This window comes from Boleophthalmus pectinirostris, unplaced genomic scaffold, assembly GCF_026225935.1.
Source record: "Boleophthalmus pectinirostris isolate CB_2022bp ecotype Guang Dong unplaced genomic scaffold, ASM2622593v1 HiC_scaffold_15, whole genome shotgun sequence".
Classification (NCBI taxonomy): Eukaryota; Metazoa; Chordata; class Actinopteri; order Gobiiformes; family Gobiidae; genus Boleophthalmus; species Boleophthalmus pectinirostris.
This window is the reverse complement of record NW_026571070.1, coordinates 24609970-24636854: the sequence shown is the minus strand read 5'-3', so window position 1 is coordinate 24636854 and position 26885 is coordinate 24609970. Positions and strand designations below refer to the sequence as shown.

Genomic DNA, 26885 nt, shown 5'->3' with positions numbered 1-26885 from the left:
ATAATAAACACTACAGGGGATGTTCAGAGTGGGCACTAAAGTCAGCTTCAAGTACAGATGCAAATATTTGTAAAACTTAAAAATAATTTATATAAACATCATCCAACAAGGTTTAGATTTTACATTAGTAGTAATTAATAGTAGTCGGTTTTAACAGTGTGATACTATATAATATTTATTACATAGTACATTATACTTAATAGTTATTAATAAGTAATAATATAGGTCTGGTGGTTTTTAGTTTCTAGACTGTGATAATGTCATACTCCCACACAGTTTTCCCTATTGATTACATTGTACTTTGTCATGAAATATTCAGAAGATTAAATTCACAAATGTTGATTTAATTTCTCTGACTAAACCCAAGAGCTCACTGTAGTTCAACAAATATATGTATTTTAACTATATTAATGTTAGCTGCTCTGTTTGTCTGGATTAAATATTATTGGCCTATGGAATGTAGTGATGTCTGTAGATTATATATTCGTTGTTCTAATTTTAACTTTTGCATATACACCTAATCCTAAAACATACTTACATGTTAGTTCTGAAATAAGAACTTTGTTAACTTGACAACTATACGCAATACTCTCTAAATATAGGTAAGGATACAGTTGTATCTATATGTGAAAATATTATATATGTCCTACATTCATCATTGCAAATTCAACTTCAGCTATTAACATTAATAAATGCAAGGCCCTGACAGCTTGTTCAAAAGCATTATTTCCAGTATAAAGAAAACTGAAAAAAAATCTAACTCTATTGCATATAGACTATAATAATTACACTGACCTTTGATGGATCTTGATCGGGCACTATGCGAGGATATCACAGCAACAGTACACAATTCCCTTTATCCATAAGTTCTGCATGTACACCACCATGTCTGGCAAGAGAGAAGAAAACATTAGCTCCCTTCTTAGCCACTCCTAAAGTTGCAAATAAGATATTCAAATCATCAGGAACTATTTACTTTGGGCACCAGTTACAAGAAAACCAAAGGATATAGCAAAAAGCCTTATACTTACTTATGTTTACATGTTACAGGTGGATGCCAGTTGCTGCCCCAGTCCTCTCTTATATATTATACATCGATTACAAGAAACATGGTTGGGCAAAATTAGCCATATTCCTCCACCATAAAGATGTCTAGATCCAAAAACGCCATAAAACAAGCTGAGAGAAGACATGCACCCAATGTCAACAATGATAACAAAGAGTGGCGCTGAGAGGAGCATGGAGCGACTCAGGTGTGATGGGGCATGACTGCAGACTGGGTTCACGAGTGTCCCATTACACTACATTAGACTCTGCCTTGGAGAGTTCACTTCAGGGAATCAGCCCTGACAAAAATTGGGTGTATAGATTTCTAGGAGACAATTGAAGGTCGTACATTTCACATAATTGATTCTTGTAAGCTTTAAATCATGCAGTATGTTATTGCTCCATCAAAAACATACCTGAAATTATTCAAATGATTCTAGTGAAGGTGTATGGAGTTTAAAAACACAGTAATACCACATGACATCAGAGGATGCAACAGAACTCAGCCTAAATATGCAGGGTTTGTTTGTTAGATGTGTGTGAATGAAACAAAACACAAGCCAAGGTATGTTTGTGGTGAGGAAACGTAGATCAGAAAATAGCAAAATATGGGTCCTTTAACAATGACATGTGCAAAGCATACAGGTTCCTTTCTAGAAACTGATTATGTCATGATTTCAGGTGGACAGGGGCCTTTATAACTTAATGAGCAATTAACTATTTTTGAATGAATATCCTAATTTATAATCCAGTGTCATATATTTTAAAGCCCTTTAAACTAAATATAATCACGTATTTGGAGTTGAATAATTGCATTACTTTTTGAAGCTACTGTAAAAAAAAAAAAAAATACTGTCCCTTTAGTTTATTTATGAATTTTTTTATTAAAACTTTTTGTTGCATGTGAATAGGTCAAGTCATCACAGGTGTCTTAACTATAAACTAGGACAACAAATCTGCAATATGTCAGTTAAACTGCAGAACTTGCCCTGCTCTATTTAAAAATATAGGAATACACAATGTGAATTACTTGACTTATTAGGAAAAATATCTTCCTAAACACAAATGCTGGTGGAGATCTGAAGAAATAGTGCACAAAATAAGGAGACAAGAGAGAAATTATGTCAATAGATGTGACTGGTTGAGAGGCAAATATATTATATCAGGTTTATGGTTAATATCTGTATCTATCTATCTATCTATCTATATATATATATATATAATCTATATTTGTTACTATTATTGGACATGGTATAACTACAAGATGTATGAAATGTAGAATTGTAAAATTTGAATTTGTGGTTAATGGCATTAGCATTCTTTCATGGGATCATCTTGTTTGTTTACATGATTAGAATATTTGTATTATTTTGGTTCAATTACATTCATAACTAACCTCTTCATGTGGTGGAAAAGTGAGATTTCATGCAGCTATGATTACAAATTATTGATACCGCTCCAAACTGTCACAAACTAATTGCTGTAGCAGTGAAGCTGTTAATTCATCATTTCTCCCAACAGATGGCTTCTGTTTGTTTCCTCTGAACATCCAAAGGCATGTCTACCTCCACTGCCGAGTGTTATAAGATGGATGGATAACACTGAGTGGAAGAAGGTTCATATTCTGAGGTATTGCTCAAGTCAGTACACTTTCTTCAGAAAATATTTGCAATTCAGTCTCTATAGCAGCATGAAACCAAAATGGCAACATGATTTATTATTGCAGTGTGTGTTGAAATGCACTACATGTGGTTTCCATGTGATTTAGCTCTGACCTGCCTTTGGTGCATTTTGTCACACTGCAGCAGCCCTGGGATTGCCTGGGTTCCAGCACACACACACACTTCTTTAATACTTTAAGAAGATGTGAGGCCTGGTCACTGGTGAATCGCCCCATTTTCAGATGGCTGTGACTGACAGGTGGAGTAACCAATCAGGGAAAAGCATGGCTGCAAAGAAAAAAAGAAAGGAAAAATATACTGAAAAACATTGCAGATTACAGAATCAGTGAGCAAAGCACTAAACTGTTAATGTGAGGTTGAGGGAAATGTATCTTTGTTTGTAAATGATAGGTGACCAATGATCTTTTTTGTTTCACATGCGCCAGTTGAAATAAACAAATCTGATTGCACGATCATGTTTGCTTCTTTGGCTCTGGATGTAATGGAGGGCATAAAGACCAGACTGATATCCTGCTGTATACAAATACAGAGATATCATTCTGAACTAGCCAGGCAAGCTCCAGGGGTTACTGGCCACGTATGTTTTGTCATGTATCCTTAAATGCAAAGGTTTAAAGTGTACCCCTTGTGTTTTAGCCTCCTCAGAGCCACTTACAAATGTGAGTCGCAATGATGTCTCTGTCTATTACACGCTTGTTGAAGGCTCATTGTGTGGCCCCTCCCACCGTTGACCCCCCACTGTGTCTGTGTATGGGACGGGCCCCTAAATGATCAACGACGTCAGTGTGGCCCCCCTGAAGCCAGTCCCACGGGCCCTAGCGTCTGCGAAGGCCTCACCTCATTTCCTGCTCGGCTGCTTTACAAATGGGTCCTGGAAGCAGCCCTGCTCTGAGGATGGAGATGCGCTGATGGTTATAATAGCCTTATGATTAGACTGGGCAGAGGTCCAGAGCAGTGCACAACTCACAGCCAAAATCACTGTTTGAACAGAAAGACACTTTCACTAACCCTTGTATTTAAATCCTCATTATGAGGCAGTTTATTCTCAAGGTACATTTTTGGTGTTTCAGTATAACTATGGAGTGGTGACCAGAGCTTTCCCTGGCCAATTTTTTCTTTTCAAATAGTAGTGATGTAACTTCTTAATATAACTCTAAAATAACTTTATACTTTGTTCATATTTTTCAGTTTATTTGTTTTCCTATATCATAACATATAAAATAAATAAATAAATAAAATCTTTGTATTATTTGTATTTTGTATTATGATAATTCCACTATTCATCTGTCTAATAAAACCTGTCCTATATGGTGGCACATTAGAAAACTATAGCAAGATCAGGCATTTGCATTTTGATCTTGTGAGATCTTGTGTCATAAAATTCCCATTATCTGACAATTTGACTTAAAAGAGAACAGAAAGAGGGGTGGGGCGACTACACTCAACTATTCTATGGATCTATTTATGGAATTGCTAAATTTTTCACTCATTTATGGGTGTAGTGTGCATGCTTCAAACCAAAAAATACGTACTATATGAGTTACGTAAGCAAAAAATAAGATTTCATTCCTGGCAGGTATAGGCTACATATGCTGCTGGATAGAGACTTGCTCATGGCTAAGCCCCAGCAGCGTGGAGAATCCTCTGATGACACATACCACAGATCTGAGAAAGGTCTTTATGATCACAGTAATCTCCAAACGCTCAGGGATCATTTCAGATCTGTGGGAGTATTACAACTGAGTCAATATCACACACACATACATAATACACAGCTTATTTAGTTTCATAAAAATGACCAATTATTACAATGCAAACACTTAACACCAAAACTCACTGGCTGTCATTCAGTAAAACAATTTCTTGACTGATTGACAGAAATGTTGCTGCCAATTTGTTTCAGTCCAATCACAGCCTCTCACTCAGCTCGCTATATTGTGACAAAAGTGAGTTGTATTTGCATTGCTACTTTACCACCTGGGTAACAAAACTTTGGGTTGTTTTGTGTGCTCCAGGCAAGGTGCTTGTATTGAATGTACTGTGTTTTGTCTTTATGAAACCAAAACTCTTAGATAATTGTGTTACCTAATACAATACCCCATTACATCACTGTTCAGTCAATACAAAAACTGGCAAAATGGATCGTTTGAATGACTTTTACATTTTCACTTTGTTTTATGTATTTTCTCAAAACTTGTTTCTATTGCAGATGGGCTTCCTATACACAGTCCCTTAGGCCAAGCATACAATGGTGTGAAGGACAAGTATCCATTCATGAAGGTTGATTGACTGATTGATAAGGCCATTGATTTAACTGCACTGTCTCTCTCTTTATGTGTGAATAGTGGGAATCAATGAGAGCCACAGATCACCATCTACCACCCGCCCACTGGACCAGCCTGCCGCGCACAAGGGTAATTTCTCACACCTCATAAAGTCTGTGCTTTTATTGCATGTCCAAACCAATTCTGAATGTTTTATTCTAAGTTTACTGGCTTGTTCTGTTCATACAGCCATAGATATTCTCCATAGTTGTTGATACGGTACTACGACTCGAGATTATAGCAAATTCGGATCTAATATTGCTGAACCTATATAAGCCTCTAAAGGCCCTATACACACAAAATGGTTTCTTGTGAGCTTTAAGACATGTTAGAATGTTGTTACCTCATCACAAACATATCTGGACTTATGTTTTGTTACATTCACACTTGAGTAATCCTGCATTATTAGTCTGTCTACATCTCTTTTAGTTCAGTAAAGATTGGCACTTCCAGGGTTGAAATGATCCAAATTATTCTAGTGAAGGTGTATGAAGTTTAAAAACACAGTGCAGCACTTCCTGTATTATGACATCACATCACAAATTTGAGTTTTATCTGTTTGACAGAAGAACTCAGCCTAAATATGAAGAGTTTGTGTGTTAATCATGGGTAAATGGAACATAACACAACTCCAGGTATGTTTTTGATGAGAAAACAACATCATCATCGACAACATAGCTCAGAAAATAGGGTAATATGGGCCCTTTAAAGGATGGACATGTCAAGTAAGCATTATAATACAGGTGAATTAGGAAAGAACAGTGTTATTAGAGGTCATACTTGCTTCCACTAGTTTGAGTATCTCTCTCCATTGCACATAAACATACTCAAATTCTTTCACAATTCATTTTTGCATTGTAACCCAAAATGTACCCTACTTGCCCCCATTGCTAGTTCTGAACAGTGAAACGGCATTGCTCTTAATCAGTGATGCCTTGAAGGAGATCTGAAGGAGGGATTCTCTGATTGTTGATGCCGGTGCGATGCAGACGAGCTGTGGTCAGTCTGTCCTTGTGATTGAATGAACCCCCTGATGAGGCTATTGTGGTGGCAGCCCAGACGTGGGGGGAATGCATGAAGGAGCTCCCAGTCCGACTGTCATGGTTGCCTTTGTGAGGAAGCGCCGGTCCGTGTCCTCCCCAGCTGCGGGTCCATATAGTCCATCATGAGCAGTTTAAATCACTATTAGCATTGTGCACGTGAGAGGGAGATCATTAGGATATCATTGGTTGGCGTATGTAGTAGTGTGATGGTTCATTTGGCTCTTTGTTGTGTGGATTTTTTACACCTGATTCCACTGAGGGAAAGGTCATGGTTTTGTAAAGCAGGTTTCATACAGATAGAGATGAGATTTATAGAATATATAATATTGCAAGAGATTTTGGATCTTAGGGCTGCAATCGAAGTCACAATTAGCAAATTGCAAAGATTGCAATTTTATTAAGTACCATAATTTCCTCCACAAATAATAAAATATCTTTATTCTGCATAAAACTTAGGCTTGCCATGATAACAATCTTTGAAGCATGATATATTACTACAAATAAATATTGTGAAAATTGTTAATATTGAAACTACTTTTTGCTGGTGACACAAAGCAAGATAAGGCCAGTAAACCGATTCTTAAAGAGACAGTATCATTAAAAAGCCTGAACTGCAACAATTAAATAGCAGAACGACCTGATAATTAGCCATAGTTCTACTGCTTTAATGCTCAAAAGGTACCTTATTAAAATAAAAATGGCAAACATCTCTGCACTATTGCAAAGAAGAAGTACTGAGTAAATACTGAGCTCCAAAATATATTGTTCAAGCTTTCATATATTAAACGATAACTCAATATGGTAAACTGAACTGAACTGAACCCTGGAGTCTAGATCTACAATCATGTTCTGACATATCATTCTTCTATTTGTTCATCAGGTCATAGTTTAACATGTCACAAATCTAATTGCAAGAAAAAATTTATATTTTTCTAAAATTGTGCAGGCCTTTTGGAGTTTTGCAAAACACTACATTATAGTAATTCCGTTACATATACATTGTAAAATACATTGTAAAAATTGACTTAGTTACCCCTCTATTGTTCATTTCTGCTTCTCCAGTATCAAATATAATGATGACAGTTAGATTGTATATCATTAACATTTGCTTTATAAATCCATAAGGTTGGTTTTTACATAAGAGTTTATGTAAATGAAATAATCACTCTATATGTGCCACTGCCATATAGATTACATTCTGTGCCTTTAGTGTGTGGAGGAGTGATTTGTTATGGGACCATGTAAGCCGGGTGATATATTTATTTATGGTAACCTTTGATGTGAAAAAGCGTTCTTTCTTAGATCTTCATAATGAACATTTGCATTTCTGAACATAAATCAGGCATGTGAAACCATTTAAAGTATAGCATTATTGCAAGATAGAGGGAAATGTATTAATACCAGTTACAAAAGGGGATCAAATGTAGCACTCATGATTTTGTAGCTTAATAAATGTAGGTTGGTTGCTGGGGTACAAGTTCAAGTCACTATGGTATTACTGTACTGCTGTGCTGTACTTGATTTTTACTGTCTTAGCAAATATTAATAACAGAACAAGTGCATTTAAAAGTTTTACAATGGTCCAAAGTGAATTTATGAGTGCTTTTCGCAACAAGAGCCCAGAGTTGCATTTGCTGTCACAATAAAATTAAAAATAACTAGCATGCCAAGCACATACTTCTTGATTCTCTGACAGTAAAATGCTTTATTGTTAGACCGTGCACAGCTGCTTATACAGTATATTTGTAATGATATAGACAAATTTTGCTCAAATAAAGGACAAAAATCTAGCGCAAGCCCTTTAACAATCATCCAGTGCGTACCCCTCAAGATCTACTAAGTTCCATCTACTGTGCACCGACAGTTATGTAAAAAATGAAATGACATTACCAGAGGAAGAGTTAATGTTTAGCCTACTTGAACTTGGGTCTTCCCCTCACACTATACGTTGTTGATGCTAGGGGCTTTTTTAGAATTACTCCTCTTCCTCTACCTCCTCCCTGTTTTCGTATGATTGTGTTTTGACAAATTAATAATCAGGACACAATCTAATTATTGTCAGATGTTGAAGTAGTTTATGAAATGACTGCCAAAGGAACAATGTGTTTGAGGCCATATTTAATTAAGCTATTATTATTAGACACCTCAAACTTAATTTCCAGAGTTTATGTCACTCAAGAACTACAATGCCCAGTAAATAACTTTTTTGGGGAGTCGATACTTAGAAAGTTTATTTTTAAGCTCCCACTGACGTCAGAAGTAGCAGGGGTAGCACCAACAGCATGCAGTGTATTGTACATTTGAGGTTATTGTGTAAAAACAGCAGGGGAAAGCCTGCAATCTGTGAGCTAACCGAGCGTCAATGGGAAAGCCAGTACTGTGTAATTAGCATCTGCTGCTATAGTGGAGGTCAAATAGGAGAGAGACACGCCCCTGTATCAGCTAATACGGTCAAATCCTTTTTAACTCTATGACAAACTTAACAAGAAAACATGGTGGTCGTGAAATACTAATGATGGGGTAAATCTTGTGTAATAATTTCATACACTTTATTGTTTTCTAGGGGGTAGTTGGTGACTATATGGACAAAGGTGCCATTTAAAGGTGCTATATTATGCAAAAAAGACCCTTATGTGCTTTAAGACACGTTATCTCATCAAAAACATACCTGGAGTTGTGTTTTGTTTCATTTGCACATGTTTGAGTAACCCTTTATTGTTTGTCTATTAGTCTTCTTCCGAAACTCAAAATACTCTGTTCTACCTTGTGATGTCTTGAAGTGGTAGTTTTCAAGTTAACAGCTACCATTTACTTTTGATTCAGTAGAGACTGGTAATTCTAGAGCTGAAATCATCTAAAAGATCCTACTGAAGGTGTGTGGAGTTAAAAACACACTGGAGCACTTCCTGTATTACCACATGACATCACAAAGTGGAACAGGGTTTTCTGTTTTCTGTTTGTGAGAAGAACGCAGCCTAAATATACAGGAGTTATGTTAAACAACAAAACAAAACTTCAGGTATGTTTATGATGAGGAAACAACATTATAACATAGATCAGAAAATAGCATAATATGTGCCCTTTAACACATGTCACATTGCAGCACTACACAAGTATAACTCAAATGGTTTCCCAATCTACAAAGAACAAATATAGGTAATATTTTAGAATTACAATTAGCCTTAATAAATAATAATACAAAATAATAAACAAATAGGTTATTAAGAATGATTCAGGTTTAGTAAATACCTAAAAAGCTTAAGATCAGGAGTTAGGGACAATGTATTAAGTACTTAGAATATACACTATGTCTACTATAAAACAAAATGGATGATTAATGGATTTGAAACTGTCTCTGAGTGTGACTAAAAATTCCAGCATAACTCATCTGCTCCTTATGTTTTCCTGCCACGACGGTGGTCCACAGCGTCACCATAGAGATGGCCAATCGGATTCGTGGGTGGGGCTGGGGATCCTTCATGTTGTCACCGTGCGTATGCAGTGTGCGTCACTCATCGTGCCCTCTGTACCAAATGTGCCCAAATTTAGAAGTGGTGGGTGTATACGGCTGTTTTTGGAGCGGTTCTATAGGTACACAACACAACCTTCACTACTACGCATTTATTGTTTTTGTGTCAGCTCATCTCCCAGGAGACTTAGAGGCCCTGTCAGCCTGAGGGCACCAAAACATCCAAGCATTTGACCCTTAAAATAGAGGTTAACTCAACTTTACATACCGTATGTCTGTGCCAATACATACAAATGCACTGTATTCAAATGATCTCTCATTTGCCTCAGACTTGTGAGCATATTGCTCACAGGCCTCTCCAAACGAGTTGTGAGACAGCTGCAGTACATCCAGAACGCTGCAGCTGGGGTCCTTACTCGAACTAGGAAGTACGAGCACATAAGTCCTGTGCTCAGGTCTCTGCACTGGCTTCCTGTGCTCAGAGAATAGACTTTAAAGCAGCTCTGCTTGTGTACAAGTCTCTTCATGGCCAAGCACCAAAGTACATCTGTGACATGTTAGTGCCATATGAACCATCTCGCACTCTGAGGACTGACCTCCTGCTGGTGTCCAGAGTCAGGACTAAATAAGGGGAGTCAGCGTTTCAGGTTCACCCAGCTAAAACCTGGAACAGTCTTCCTGAACATGTGAGACAGACCTCTTCTTTGACGCTGTTTAAATCCAGGCTCAAAACATTTCTGTTTGACTGTGCATATAACTGAAAGGTTTTCATTCTGCACTCTTCTCTCTAATTTATGTCTCTCTTTTTTAATTTTAATCTTTATGATTATTTATGGTTTTATTTGTTTTTATTATGATTTTAATGTATTTCTAATTCTGTAAAGCACTTTGAATTACTTTGTGTACGAATTGTGCTATACAAATAAACTTGCCTTGCCTTGCCTTGCCCATTTTGAGTTTGCATAACTTTTACACTCAGGACTTAAAAACAGCCAAAAAGAAATGTGTATTCTTTATGTTGATGATAGAATTATGAAGATATGTGTTAAAGGTGCACTGCATAACATTTCTAGTGGACTCCATGGAAATGCTATAGCTTTGTCTAGAATGTTCCACAGTATACTTGATGGAATCTATCTGTCACTAGGGAGACAGTTCAGATCTGTGGAGATTCATGAATAAATCTTAGATGAATATGTTTAATGTCATATCATGGAACATTCCAGGGAAAGTAATCACATCTCCATGGCGATAAGAAAGTAGTTGACTCTACCAGGAAGTTGTGCAGTGCTTTAAGCAATAATTTAATTCAAATTTTTAGTTTAGTTATTGTGTGCTCCTATTCCCCAGTATACAGTGTTATTTACGCCATATCACATTTCATTTTAACATCTATAAAGTTTTATTTATTTATTTTTTAAGATTATATTGCTCTGATTTTTAAAAAATCACATTATTTTGAGCACAAAAAACACCTTACCTTTTTTTTTTTTTTTTTTTTTTTTTTTTTTTTTAAGGCAAGTTTATTTATCATATATAGCACAATTCGTACACAAAGTAATTCAAAGTGCTTTACAGAATAAGAAATACATTAAAATCAAAATAAAAACAAATCAAAACATAAATAATCATAAAGATTAAAATTGAAAAAGAGAGACATAAATTGGAGAGAAGAGTGCAGAATGAAAACCTTTCAGTTATATGCACAGTCAAACAGAAATATTTTTGAGCCTGGATTTAAACAGCGTCACAGAAGAGTCTGTCTCACATGTTCAGACTGTTCCACCTTGATCTAATTCAAATAAATGTAATTGAAAAGAATAATCTATTTAAAATGTATGCATTAATTTACCATACAATCTTTATATGGAAAAGGATGCCATAAAATAACTATAATTAAGATCAACATTTCATTTAACATTCATTTTTCAGTGTATGGAGTTAAACAGGAAAAGACTTCCTGAAGATGCCATGACACAGCTGAGCGTCGCCATCTTGTTTCTTCATGAATTACATAAAGCGCACACCTTGAGCGGCTTACAACGGCGGCGGCGCTCCCAAATTTGAGCTCAAATTAAACGTGCTCAGATTTAGTCAAACGCATTTTGCCCACAACACCCCGCACAGCGCGTGTTCAATCAGGCCGGGGGGCGTAGGAACTTCTTATCAGCAGCACACAGATGGAGGGCACATGGCTGCATTCTCAGACATCTGTCACTGAGGAGCGGGTAGCATCTCAAATTCACATCTCTCTCTCTCTCTTCCTTTTTTTTAAATATGTAAAAGAAGTTCCATAATTGGATGGGGGATTCATTTATACTGTATGAATTCAAGACTTAGCTAGAAAGGAGCTTTATTGTTTCTCTATGCTTGCACACACACACACACACACACATTTATATTTGTGGCCGATTCTGACAAATTAAAGGTGCATTATGTAACTTTTCTAGACTAGTCTGTCATCTGCTTTTTTCCATGGAAATGTTATTGCTTTGCATAGACTGCATAAAGAATTGGACTAAGGGAGCGTGCCGTCTCCAGGCAAATCAAGCTCATGATGCTAGCAGTTATAGAAGTGAATTTGGAACCAGGTCCATATTAGGAAGAGGAATTTACTTACATATAAAACAGAGAAATAAAAACACCAGGATTCCTATTTGTAACGTGGCAGCTAGCTATGTCCATTTATTTATATAGTCTATACATGTTGCTTTGTCTGGAATGGCCCGCAGTGTGGCATCAAATTGTATTTTGCATTTATTCAATTCCAGGTATTTTTATTGCTTAAAGTATACCTTGAAAAATACAATACAAAGCAGTCTCATTAGAGACAAGCTGGTGGTGAACCATACAGTAAAAAATGTTACATAATGCAGCTTTACTTCAGTATTTTTTGTATTATCTTGATATTAATATTATGGCACTCTGTCAGAAATGTGACAAAATGTCTTGGTTTAGGTTTAAGAACTGTCCAGATGTGAATGGATAACAGCATTAGCCACCACTTTTGAAAGATTAGTCTGCAAGCATGTTTTATTTATTTATTTATTTTTATCATTATAAATGGCCAATTGTATAATCTAATGTAATCTCCACCAACTATTCTTACTACCTTTACTGTTATTACAACTATTGGTTTCTCACAAATGCAGTTCTTGCTGCTGTGTTTTTCTGTATTGTTGTGCTTTGAATGGGTCACTGTGAAGGACATGCTTTTCACTGGTCTGTTCACAATAAGAGCTGGGTGCAGTCATGTCATGTGTCACTGCAGAACAGGAGAAGAAAAGCTGTTAGGGCCACTCTGGCACTATGCACACTCAGGGCCCCATTATAGGCCTACTGATTTATATAAAGAGACACTTTTTTTCTCAGTAGCTATCATGCCTATATATGACAAAAATAATACCTGATTTTATAATATGATAGTACAGAAAAACACAAAAGAATTACATTCAACCTCAAAAATGAAAGAGAAGGACATGAAAAGTTTAAATGATGGTGATGACGATAGTACAGAAAAACACTTACAAACAATTCTATTACTTCTTGCCATTTTGAGCACTTTTCGCCATAACATTTTTTTTCTTTTGTATCTGTAATTACCATGGCAACGGTTCCAAGTTGTCTTGACTAAAACCTATGGCTGGTATACCTCCATTAACTTAGTGACTTAATATGTATCAAATATTCTAAAAGTAGAAATGTCCTGTACATAAGAAATATTTTTCTCCAGTAGTATTTTATTTTCAGTGTTTACTAAAATAATGTATGATAGTGAAAGTAATAATGATACATGTGTTATATTTTTGTTCTTTGTATTCCGAGTAGTTGCGTTCATATGAACATGTATTAGCCTGTTACAATGAGTATACACTTAGACCTATTACAGGCCTATAGTCGGTTGATATAATAAACCAAGCATCATATTAGTTGTCCAAATTTCTTCTTCCACCTTCCAAAATCTCTCAGTCCCTTATGTGATGTATCTGACTGCAGTTTTATTACAGCAGGTTAACACTGGTCCGGTGGAACAACAAAACATAACCCGGGCCTTCATTACAGGCGCTCAGTTCAAACACATTTACACTTGGGCCATTAAGGGCCTGATTGGTGGTTATTACCCGCTCCTCTGTGAGAACGTCCAGCTGCTGCTTTTGTCAAGGTCGCCATCAAAGTTGTGAGCGCAGGGGGAGAGAGAGAAGAGAGGGAAGGAAGGGAAGGAGGTGGGGGACGGGGGTTAGAATCGTTGGCCTACTACTACTATGGGGCGATCTGTGAAGCCCACACAATGATGCGACACCTACTGACGTGAAATGGAGTCTCAGCTGGGAGAGGGAAGGGAGGAAGAGGAGAGGAAAGAAGGAGGGAAGGGGAAGGAAAAGAGGAGAGAAACATGAAGAGGAGGTGACAGGGTAGTGCAGAGAAGGAAGAAAGGGCAGAAGAGGAAGAGTAGTGGAAAGAAGAAGGGAGGGAGGTAGAGGAGGGAGAAAACCAAGAGAAGAGAATGAGGCAGAGGAGGAGAGAGCTAGAGGAGGAAGAGGAGAGGAGGAATAGGAGAGATGAAGAAGAGGCAAAGGAGAGAAGGGGGGCCAGAGGAGTAGGAGAGGCAGAGGAGGAGGAGATGAGGAGAGATGACAGAGGAGGAATAGGAGATATAAAGGAGAGGTAGAGGAAGACAGGAGAGAAGGGGCAACAGAGGAGGAGGAGAGGCAGAAAAAGGCAGCTAAAGAGAAGAGATATAAGATGTAAAGGAGAGGCGAAGGATAGGAGAGAAGAAGGGGGAACAGATTAGAAGAAGAAGAGGAGGAGAGGAGAGAGGAGGGAGAGAAGACTTCAGGCTCGATTAGGCCTCCCCTCTGGCTCTCAGCTCCATCTCCCTCCGTCATTAGCAGTGAATTCACAGCTGCCTCTCGGAGTATGAGCAGGTGGAGACTGGCTGCCGATGCAAGTGCACAGGCCAGGAGGAAGACTGGTGTCTCTGAAGCTACATGGTGTTCAATAAGATGATAAGGCAATTGGATGTTACTTCCATACACTGGTATGTGAAGTAATGCCTAACTTAGGACTCCAAATCAACCAAAGGCCTAAATCTCATCATTCCTTGTTATATTTCAACCTTATGCTATTACTGAGAATACAAAGGAAGTATTCTTGGTATGTAATTGCTTTTCATAACTTAATCTAATGGATCCACTGGTTGGTATAGCTTGATCATTCCTATTTATTTCAAGCTGTAATGATTAAGTATGGCTGGAGATGCATTTTTCCATAAGTCAAGTTTATTGCTGTATGCCAGAGCATTTTTTAAACATGTCCTAAAATGTAATGAATAGGGAAAGGGGAGATGGATGTGAAATGACTGAATGAGTTCATGAGGATGCAGGGTGAGTGTGGGGGTGGGGCCCAGGCTTTGGGAGAATGAAAGATAAGCAGATAGTCCAAGTGAGAATAGTGACAGTGACAGAGCCCCATGCAAAGATAAACAGCAGCTCCAGTGCAGCTTGTGTAATGGCTTTGCACGTGCGATTTGTCACTTCATGTGAAACGCAAACAGCAGGAGAAGCTAGAGCAACACTCTGCACTCACACTTACCATTGCCCAAGGGTGTCTGAGCACAAGCCCCCATCTGCCCACAAAACTGGTGCCCACTGCTCTGGTCAGCGGACTCGTACCAGTCAAGGCTATGATCCACATGATGGCACACAGGCTCAGAGTGATATGAGTCATAGTGTGGTAGCATTTTACAACATGTTTTTTATTGTAAAACTGAACACAGTGCACACTATATGAGAAACTAAAGTGTTAATGCTCAGTCTACAGACATACAATGGTAGTATAAAGGCAGCAATATTAAGAAAACTGGGGAAGGAACATGTTTGTAGGAAAAGCTACAGAGTGAATAAGTGCATAAAAAATCTGATTATACGTCCACCATTTTGGTGTAAATCAAATACTGTGAAAAACCCTGATCACAACAAAAGACAGCACTGCCATCCTGTGGCTGTTTCTAAAACTACACACAATATATTTTCAGTTCAACAAAGTAAACTTTTCACTAAGTATAAACAGATAAAATACAAAATGTTTCAACATACCAAAATATGATAAAAAGTAAAAATGTGCCATTTAAATTAATTATTTAAAGTAAAATCAGTCCAATGCATATTATACATTTAAAATGAATCCTACCTCAGATGAATGTCTGTTAGTGTTTAAGTATAAGATATATCCCTACGAAGAGAAATAAGCCTAAAATCCTATAGGCTTCATCCTATTAAAATACTGTCAGGAGCACCACCTAGTGGTGGTATATGGCCATGCATCATTAGCCTTGATCTTTTCCCGGAGATGGGCAGCAGCTCCCCATTGGCTTTCATCTGGTCGATTTTTCGCGCCAGCTCAGGATCAGTGTCAATAACCATTGTGCACTTCTGGGCATAAGACACCAGAGTCTCCTCTCCTTGGCGGAACGTGCCTACCAAGCGGGTCAAGTCTTTGCCCGCTAGCTGTACTTCTGCTATAGAGGCCGTGTTAGCAATAGTGTTCCTGTCAATTCCATGATGGCGAAAGGCTTCACTCATGTTCTTTTTCTTGTTAAAGGCAGACAGGACTTGTTTGTAGCGATGGATGACATATTGGATTCCAGTGGCTAGGTAAGATAGACAAGAATGAAATGCATGCACTCATTTAGAGTGAAAGGTACAGTATATTGATGGTACCTCTTTTCCGGCTGTAGTCCTTTGTCTTCTTGGATTTCTTCTTGTCTTTGTGATGCTTCCTCTTTCTCTGTTCACTGGAGGCAGCAGACACCTCTGAGCCGTCTGAACCTTCACAGTCACTGTTGCTGCTGGACGAGGAACTGGAAAACCCTCGCTCTCTTTTGCGAGATTTAATTTCTGAACTGTGGGTTTTGCTTGGCCTCGGAACTAAAAAGATAAGATAATGAAGATAAGAAAGTATATTAATATATTGTATTATCAAATTTTTTCACAAGTAGCCTGGCAAGGAATAAGAATCTACTTCATAGTTAATAATGTGATAAAATTGCCATCTTACATTCCTACCTAATGCTTTTAACTTGAATGCAAAAGAATTGCCCACAGACCTTCAGCCATTGGATTAGGTGCAGCAAATGTCTGTAAGGAGCGGTTGCTGGTGAGGTTCTCGATCTGGTTCCTGAGAAACTGTCGGTCCTGCATTAGGTCCTCCACCTGCATCTCCAGGGCAGCGATGCGCTCTTGTTTACTCTCCAGCATGCACTGGAGCTTAGTGATGGTCAGCAGCACCCTTGGGGGCAGCCCCTCTGTCATTGACACATCTAAAAAAACAGAGCAGATAATTTTTACAATAAGTGTCAAAGTTTTGAGCAATGGCTTGGTAGATACAATGCCTCATACTGGACATGGCGCTGCTGGGGGTGTTGTCTTGGACCACATCAGAGGGTCCCATCTGGAAGTTCTCAAACTTGATGATGCGGAGGTCATCCTGCTCCTGTTTCATCCATGCTGTGGAGTTTAGCCTGTCTTTGCTCCTCACAGAGCTGGAGTCTATCTCCAAACAAGGGGAGTACGCTGACGCCTCCTGCTGCCACACTGACGACATGACACCACGCTGTAAAAGAAATGTAAAGTACATTCCTGGGATAAAGATTGGCCAATTGGAGTAGGCTATTTTATGAGTGTATGTATTTCGATAGCAGGATACTTTTTAAATGATAAATAATAATGATGACGCCTGTAGTTTTGAGCACAACCCTAAAATTACACTTACCTTTATCACTGCTTTGTGAAACAAACCCTTAGCCAATTGTAAAATAGTCCTCATATCCTGACATAACTTTAGCTCTCGAGTCTATGGAGCAAGTGTCTCCTCAAAATTTTAAACCAACAGAAGGTTGCAGAATAATCAATCTCAAGTCATATTCGGTCAGTCATTTTCACCTACTGTAGATAATCCATGAAATGATTATGACCTCAATGACGCTATGTTATAAGAATCTTATTGTATTGAAGCTCAGCCATTTTTCCCCGCAGCGGTTTAATTACTCCCCCTAAGATGGAAGCTGTAATTAACTAGGCAGAGAGGAGAAAATGCGGCTAGAAAAGACCGAGGAATACGTGGAAACTAACCGACCTCACACGGAATCCGATGGACTGAAAAGACGCTCCACTCCCACTTTGGGTTTTTAAATGGTCAGCGTGTTCAGAAATCAAAACAGTCCTCAAAAATATGAAATATTACAGAACGCGGAACACAAGAGGCGCACGTCTGGCAATGGGCGGGGCAAAGACTCCTACTCTGTTTAAGGACCGTCGGATTTCGGAGATGCTACCAAGACCACAACTAGAATATACTAATATATTGCATACACAAATTTAAAATAATCTCTATATCTGCTTATATGATGTTTATATTAGCTGATGCTATGTACTGATGAAGCTAAGTATGTTTTATTTTCGAACATGTCATGTTAGGATTCATTCGTTTTATTCTCGAGTCATCAAATATCTTACCGCATGGAAAGGCAACAAAGAAGGCACGTCAATTAACAATTTATTATTTACCATTTTCTCATGTAAAGCCTAGACGCATTAATAATTGTCCTATGAAACAGACAAGTCAGGTAAATAAAATAATGGTACGATTCAGCTGTTACAATATACTTTATTAGCAGCTACTCTAAATATCTTTGGCTACAGAGGCAACAAAGTTCAAGTTTTAATGTTCAATGCCATTAATCATTGACAGTATTTGCAGAAGTGGTATTAAATCTAATATTTCAGCTGATTGACTTATCAGCACAAACATAAGCTAATTTAAAATGCCATTGTCATTTAACACACAACCGATTGTTAGACTCTGACTCATTAACAATAATACCATTGTAATTAAGTAGCAGTAAACCATAAGCTATGTAGTAGTTTACTAGTAAAAGTATAAGAAAAATATAGTAAGTAAATACACATTTTTGATGTAGACTTCATGTAACTAAATATATAATCTTCCATGTGCAACTGTGAGGCAACAATTTGCATAACATTTCATTACTTTCACTATTCCAAACTTACTTTTTTCATATAACTTACTATCTGCCTTCATCTCACTTAGTATTACAGCCTTACAGAGTGATTGCATTAGTTGTACAGCAGAAGACAATACTCACTGGGTTGTAAAAGAAAATGACCAAAGGTACAGTAGCAGTTGTAACATCAAATATAATAAATAAGCTTCCAGCATTAATGGTAGCCTATGCAGTGACTAAATAACTGAATCAATATAAGCAAAATGTTGTTGTCTGCTGACAGTGTGGCCAAACTAAATCACCTGTTCACATTTACTTGCATCAGTAGCAGTGCTATGACATTATTAAAATTTGTTCATTAAAAAAATAACAAAGTTGTTAAAAAAAGTTAAAAATCTGAGCCCCATGTAAGGCAGCAGGCAACCAGATTGAGGTGAATTTGTCATAAAAAGTACAAATAAAATAAAAAGACAATACAGTTAAAATAACAGACAATTATCACACATTAATCAGCCCTACACATTGCTACTGTTAAACAAGTATTCTGATTCTCACGTTAGACCATATTGTATAGGGTGTAACATGTTCAGTGACAGATGGCCAGTAGGAGGCGTTTGAAGTCACCGCTGCACTCATCCTTTAGGGCATCCTTCAGCGACACATCATACTTCTCCAGATACATGTCTTTGATGGTCTCCAGGTCATACTGTTATGACCAAGAATAACCAAGATGTAACCATAATTTATTACATAGTCACAAACATATTAATAATCCAAAATTTTTCTATTATTGTGTATTACCTCAGAGCGAGTCACAATGATACGGATGAGTGTGTCTTCGTCAGTGCCTGCTCCTTTCATGGCATCATGCAGTCGTCTGGCAAAGTACAGCTGTGGGTTCTTAGCAACTCTCACTGTGAACAAAAAACACTAAATTAAAACTTTACACTAATATACTTTAAACATAGAAAAGTAAAATGTGCCAACTGTATCAACTCACTAGAATAAAAGTACACATCATCAAAGCATGTGTATGTACCTCCTATGCAGAATTTCATTTACATTAGTTTTGAGCTAATGTATTATGATACATTGAAAAGTTTGAAACTAAAACCACTGAACAAAAATAATCTCTTTTCAAACTTTTAAACAATGCTCACAAATATAACATATTCAGATATTTTGTGTGGTTAGATAAAGAGGTGTAAGAGAGAGATACATAGTAAAGAAAGCTAGTACAAACCAAGGGCTTTATAACATTTCTTCAGAGTCCCAGAAGTTTCATTCTCAATGGCATCCAAAATCTCAGTTCCAGACAGCTAAAAATCAAACAAAATGTTAATATGTAATCCAAGAAATACTAATGGAGTCTACTTAGTTTAACGGGAGAACTACATTCAGATCTTGCATATCACGATACACTATATAAATATTTGAAATGCTTCTCCTACATACCTGCTCATATATTTTAAATGTGGCCTGGAGTTGGAGGTAGTTTCTCATAGCCAGAACATAGCTGAAAGTGGACTCATCTGTCCCAAAACACCCCTCACCAGCCTAGATGAGATTTTGCACAATTAATATCAAACTATAAATACCCAATATAACATTCAAATATGAAGTAGCACCTCAAAAAGTGCAGTGGCATCTTGCTCTGCCAGTTCCTCATCCACCTCGTATGTTTCATCTCTGTTTCCCTGAAAGAAGTGTTTTGCTGTGAGACATAGAGCCTTCTGTTTGAGTGCGGGAATTCAATCTGGAGTCTGATTTGGTAATGAGAGAGAGAGAGAGTTTGGTGTGTGTCCAGCTTGTGCATGTGTATATAGAGCACAGGGAGAGTGAGAGCTCTATTTCAGACAGACAGCCAAATGCTGAGATATAGTTACAAAGCTGCTGTAGAAACTCAAGGCAACTTACCTGCAGCAGTGCCATTAGGAGGTTACGAACGTCGCCGCTGGTGTCTCCCTCAATGTCGGCCTCCAGATCACGTTCATGGACTAAATAATAAAAGGTGGAGAAAAGGTTCAAATGTACAGTGCATTTATTATTAGTAATCTACCTGTACTTCTCTTCACTATATCTTATAGTAACATTTGACAATAATGGTACATGAGGTAATGTGTTCATTGTGATTCAGCTATAATTTTATTGTGATTTTCTCATTACTTTAACATAAAATCAATCATTAACCCATTGTGACTTCACTCTGAATTCACATGGATTAAGAATGATTCATGCATAAACACACCACAAATTAACATCAGTAAACTCATTAATGAATAATACAAACTAATTAAGATCTTCATGATCACAATGAATTCTATAGTTAACATGAACTCATCTTGACCTCGGCCAATCTAATGACAAACTGGGACTTTAAAATGAATTCTATAGCCATAGTGAATTCTGGACTCATAATGTGTTAATGGCTGAACTCCTGACAACCTGATGAAGTCATGGATGATTATGAATCATACTGAACTGAACATTCTTGAACATGTACTGTTACTAAGATAGCTAAAATAGATCTTTAACCAGACTGGAAGAACATCTTTTGGTTATGTGTTATGCTACTCCACCAAGATGTGTTTTCAAAAGGATGTTAACAGTACAATAGAAACTTCCTACAAAAGCCAAGTGTTTCCTTATCATAACCGATGATGTTATTGCCTGCAATCGACATATCAGCGTTCTCATCAAGGTTAACAGGAAAACTGCAATTTGGGAGGACTTAAAATAAACTCTGTTAACTAAAACCATTGAATGTCTGGCTCAAATGTAATATCAAATATCATAGCAATGTTGTATTACTAAATTAATATACAGGTAAATAATTAAATACTGTGTTATTAAAATGCTGCACTTGGAATTCTGCATTCTGTATTTGTATCAAAATGTATTGCATATTACATGTGGAGATGGTGATGGTGGTGGCTTGTATTTGTAGGCAGGCAGACCTATACCTACCTTGGAAGTAGCATTCCTTGAACATGGCAATGTCCTATGAGAACAAAACAAATAAATTATTTAGACACATCACCACAGCTGATTATTGACACTATTTCACAGACTCATTTTAAGAGTTAATTTTAGGAACATTAGAGACTTACATCATTGGTGGCAGTACAGAGGATCTCCACCAGGACATCCTCATCTGTGCCGGCTCCCTTCATGGCCTTGCGAAGCTCCTTCACAGCATAGATGACAGGTGGATCCAGCATTGCCAAGATAGCCTTTTCAAAGTTTCCAGACAGCTCGCTCTTCAACACATCCACCAGCTCCTATGACAAACAAGCAACATGCAATAACTATTTTGAATATCTTGTATGTCATGCCAATATATGTAGATAGAATCGTCTAATATTTTATTCATTTGTTCAGTTATAATTGAAAACTCCAATAATTAATTAATATGACTGTAACAATATCTACATCGTACAATATGGTATTTATAAAACAATACTGTGAACTTTTCATTGTGATAGTTTGGTCGGACACTTGCCAGCAAATGCAAAGCTCTCGTTAAGAAGCCTTGTCAAAAATTTCGAGGAATCATTATCATTCTGTTTAAAAGCCTAGTAGTAAATATTTAATGAAGGCTGTCCTTGAAATGAACAGAGGATCATGTCATACGTAGAATCTTTTGCTTTTTTATTCCAGCACCATGGAACAATACTTTATAAAGCAAAGAGTATGGCATTTGACAATGGGTAAATTCACTGTATATTTGGTGATACTTTGATATTACTAGATTGCCTGTTTTGTCAATGGGAAATATGAGATTGCTAAATAAACAATAATTACTGTCTGTATTTATACAATAACTTACATCATCATATTTGTCAAAGTAGGCCTGTTTAATTTGCTGCCTCTGGGCTGAGCTGCGGTAGGCCAGGATGTCAATGATAGCCTGCTCATCCGTGCCTAAAAATGACAAATAAAAGTAATCCAGTCATCTTATTTCCACAACTAATTACCTTAAATTGCTACGTCCAACTTACCCAGCCCTTTGCAAGCTTTCCGGATAGCCTTGATGTCTGCCACGACATCAAAGTCCTCATAGGGCACAATGGTAGGCTGAAGACAGAAGATGAATGTTTTGATTATATTGTGAGTGAAACTGATAATTGAGTGGGTAAAGTAATCTTGGTGGGATAGTGATGATGGTAATCCAACAGCAGCTGACAGAGGGGGAGGGGTACTTGACACAATGCACTGTGGAATTCAGGGCTAGAATCTTTAAACAAACTTGATGGGGCCATATATAGGCTACAGGCTAGTGAACGTATACCCTAAGTGAGAGCCATACAGTTGGGCCTATAGCCTGACTTAAATAACAACATATTAGATCATATGGCAGTTTACATTTGTCAGCACTATGTCAAGATACATTTATTTCACAGAAGCTTATGTAAGAGTAAGTTATTTACACATTTCTTAACTACCCACGTGCATTTTTGTCATCGGTCAGAAGTAAGGTCAATGAAAGTGAAACGTTTTGAAACCCTCCCCCATTGTGCACCGCTGAATCCACTCTTGTCCAAGCAAAGGCTACTCATTCACATCTAACGGAGCTGTGGAGAATTCCGCAGGGGAGCGGCTGTTTTCCTCTGCGTAAAGTAACACTGAGCTTTTCATGATATTCAATGAATCGCGCAGAAATTGTATGCGTGCGTTGAACGCGTCATATAAGTGTGCTGTTTGAACGGTGTCATGTATTAAAGAGCATTTGGTGAGAGAAAATCTAATTCGCGTATGCTATGGTCCATTTTTAAAGGGACACGCTGGACAAATGCGCCACACATGTAGAAGTAGAATTGAAATGCAGAGAAAAAAAGGAAAGGGCATTACTTAAGTCAACTTTGATATGGCTCCTACTCGGGTTGTGTTGGACGTGCTAGACTGAAATAAATCTGAGCGTGTCGTGTAGTAAAGCGGTGAGAAAAATGTGCGTAATTTGATCAGATTTGTGGACAACCGTGCTAGTTTAGGTCACAAAATATCAAAAATAGTACTCACTTGACAGTTGCCCATTTTAAGAATAATTTGTCTTGTAGGGACTGTGCTGGTGCTGTGAGATAGGAAGGCGACTTTGGCCAAACTGTCCAAGCGACGGCCAGAGAAGACTGCGCGTCTGACGTCACGACGTACGTTCGTCTGAAGCAGGTTAACCATTTAACTTTGGGACGCACTGAAGTTAGGGCAGGGCAGGTTTCAGTCTGTATCACTTTGCATTAGATGTATCTGTGTGTAATATATCTGTAGAGACGGGGGTTTGGAGTAGAAGGTTCCGGGTAACTCCCATAAACCATATTGAACCCTGATCATGGAAAATAAATGTTGATGACTATGCTCAGTCTAGCAGTTCTCTGTACTGGTGTTGGCAGACTAACGCTAATTGAACATTTCTTGTGCTGCTCGAAATAAAATATACATCAAATAATTCTCCACGTTCCCCACCTCACACATAGGGTACTTTAGTAGGCTTATAGTGACAGTTTTAATGGCAGGCCTATAACAAATAGGTTAGATTAGGCAAATGGAAGTTATAAGATTAGGCTATTGTACACCTAGACCAGTGGGTATAGTTGTAAAGTAAATTTATGGTGTTTTATTGACAATTTGGAACCAAGCCTTAGGCCTATAATTTTTGCCTAAAATAAATTTGTGAATACATAAAAAGAAAAAAATATGGTTTGGGATATTTTTGACCGAAATTGTACCATCCATAAGAGTACAAATATGAAATTAAAAATCTACAAGACACGACTGAGGAGCAGGCTATATGCCACTCCCAAGTCACTGCGCTTTACGTCAACGCAGGACCCTTTTGAATAAATTCACTCCAAAGGATTATACTATTGTCCTTTTTGGGTCCTCATCCATCATGACTAAAAGACAAGCCCACTGTTATTGGCACTATATAAATACAATTGAACTGTATGGAATTGTCCCATCTTCAATGTCCCTAATGTCACCTCTAGTGGATGCATTATCTGGGAGAAGATATGGGCCTGTTGAAATGAGCTACCTCTACCCAAATTCATATAAATGAGTAAATAATGGTGATTCTACAATGGGAGCATTATTTGATGGCTTAGGCTGTCAGAATGTACTACCTTTAGGGGGAGCCTTATTTTGAATGTGCACACGCCTTAACACTGTTTCTGTTTGTTTCTGTTCCCATGGTGACTGGCTTGGAGGGGCCAACTGAGCCCTGTGGTCCTGAGATCTGATGAAGCTGACGAGAAGAACCATGTCTCCAGAAGATGACGAACAAGAGCAGATCAAAATTGATGTGATGAAGCTAACCAAAAGAACCATCTCTTCAGAAGATGAAGGACAAGAGCAGATCAGCAGTGATTTGATGAAGCTGACTAGAAGACCTGTGTTGCCTCTGGGCATGCAAATTGGCCCACGGAGGAACTTGAGGACTGGTACTTTAATAGTGCATGTCCACTGTATTTTTTTATTTCAATTTACTTAAAGGGGCATTATGTAGCTTTTCTGATGGGAGTCCGCTACCTGATTGTCTCCATGGAGATGCTATTCCTTTAACTGAGAAGTAATACAGTATATCAAAATTTATACAATATATCTAAATGTATCTATGTAACATATTATAAGTTATAACTGTTTTAAGTGCATGCAAGACATGATTAATGTCACTCCACAGATCTGACTTATACCTTGACCAGGGGGCATTAACAGTTTGTCTCTATAGAGGTACTTTGGTTTACTGCAATACTACACGTCTCCGTGGAGACTAACAATTGCTGTTAAAGGTGCCCTGTATGAATGCTATTGTTTTATTAAACTAAATATTGGAGACTGGTTTAAATGTTGTTCTGCCCAGATCTTAGTGTTTCACAGCCTTAGTCCCATAGCAGACATTTGTGTTTAGATTTGTGAATGACAAGACCAGCCACAGCAGAAGTCAAAATAAAAGGAAGAAAGTTGTATTGCCAATGTCAGTGAACAAATGCATGAATATGCACAGCCTACCTCTTAGGCATGAACCACGACAGTGCTCCTTCTGGTTCCTCTGATGTCAATGTGCCTAAAGGAGCAGTGCTGTATGGAGGGGCCTGTACAGACTGCCCTCCCTGGTCTCCATGATGACTGTGTGTCTGCAGTGGAAGTAACAGGGCATGGACGTGATCTACTCGAGAGATACTCGCAGATACTCTAGGTACAAAGATACTCTACTCTAGTAGAAACAGTTAGTTGAAGTAGGGATAGATAGGCTAATGTTCCTGGAGAACACTGGTAAAACAAACGGACAATAAAAAAAATCCAGCAAATACAATTTTCAGTGTTCATGTTAGAATTGGAAAATACCAGTAAGATGTTGGCTAGTTTTTTATTAGTATCATGGTCACTGGAGGAGTAAAGTTTTCGAATTGTAATTTTATGTGGGCCTATAACCTACTGTAGTCACTTAACTTAAAGCTTTTCTGGTAAGTATTATGTAATACAAAGTTATCATACCCATGACATACCACAGATAATCTACCAAAATAAAAATGAAAAACACCAAACTACAGAAGCATTCAGTTAGTACAACCATTTGCACAATTACATCAAGATGACTCCTACAGAAGCACTGTCCAATATAAGCCTGTATTGACTTGCTGCTTGTACTGTTTTCAGGCTTCAGAAGGCTGCTACTGTTATATGAAAATATTTTGCCAAATGTTTAAAAATGCAGGTTCTGTAAGTCAGATAGGCCCAGTGTGTTAATCTTTATGATAACCACAAACATGTACTCTATGTAGAGTCAGAAAACAGAAGTCCTTTCAACTATGTTACACAAACTTGGTTGAAAGGACTTGGTTAAAAGGCTGCAGTTTTAACATTCTACTGTAAAAATTGCAGTATTTTAATAAACTCTAATTATTAATATTTTCATAAAATAAATTTAAATGTGCTCATGTGCTTTTCTTCACATTGACTTGTCTGAGGCTGCAGCAGCAGTACAGCAGAACTTAAGACAAGCATGACACCTTGTGGTGCTTGACTGCTGTATAGTAGACAAGAACAGCACCCATAAGTTTCTTGCTTAAAACCTGCGTGTTAACAGGACAACTAACACCGTCAAAGTCTGTTTACCACAAAGATGAAGATATTGGTGGGGGGATCTCAGCTGTTATGTCAGTAATGGCATCCACAAAACTACTTGATGAAAAAATACAACACCACAAGAATGCCAATAAGATTTTTTTTTTTTTCTGTAACCACATTGGTTCAAATCTATCCTGACTTCACCCTTTATGTTTATGTCACAGTTAGGCCTTC

At 37.7% G+C, this 26885-nt stretch overlaps 2 protein-coding genes across 4 annotated transcripts; both read right to left on the bottom strand.

The window, feature by feature from the left end:
* Positions 1 to 15299: 15299 nt before the first annotated feature.
* Positions 15300 to 17840, bottom strand: LOC110170113 (coiled-coil domain-containing protein 106-like). 2 transcript variants are annotated; one of them, XM_020935744.2, is made up of 5 exons: positions 17699 to 17840; positions 16963 to 17176; positions 16671 to 16883; positions 16285 to 16491; positions 15300 to 16214 (listed from the first exon to the last, which is right to left on the bottom strand). In XM_020935744.2, the coding sequence occupies exons 2-5, from the start codon at positions 17165 to 17167 to the stop codon at positions 15832 to 15834; spliced, it is 1008 nt and encodes a 335-aa protein (XP_020791403.1). In that variant the 5' UTR covers positions 17168 to 17176; positions 17699 to 17840; the 3' UTR covers positions 15300 to 15831. The 2 variants fall into 2 exon arrangements, with proteins under 2 accessions (XP_020791403.1, XP_055006947.1); XM_055150972.1 differs by lacking the exon at positions 17699 to 17840 and adding an exon at positions 17336 to 17692.
* A 369-nt stretch (positions 17841 to 18209) lies between these two features.
* anxa13 (annexin A13) lies at positions 18210 to 23738 on the bottom strand. Of its 2 annotated transcripts, none has more exons than XM_020935674.2 (11): positions 23607 to 23738; positions 22589 to 22664; positions 22417 to 22511; positions 21698 to 21868; positions 21555 to 21588; positions 20505 to 20584; positions 20216 to 20284; positions 20043 to 20144; positions 19831 to 19906; positions 19389 to 19501; positions 18210 to 19293 (listed from the first exon to the last, which is right to left on the bottom strand). In XM_020935674.2, the coding sequence occupies exons 1-11, from the start codon at positions 23619 to 23621 to the stop codon at positions 19174 to 19176; spliced, it is 951 nt and encodes a 316-aa protein (XP_020791333.1). In that variant the 5' UTR covers positions 23622 to 23738; the 3' UTR covers positions 18210 to 19173. The 2 variants fall into 2 exon arrangements, with proteins under 2 accessions (XP_020791333.1, XP_055006885.1); XM_055150910.1 differs by having other exon boundaries at positions 21698 to 21865.
* Between the last annotated feature and the right edge of the window lie 3147 nt (positions 23739 to 26885).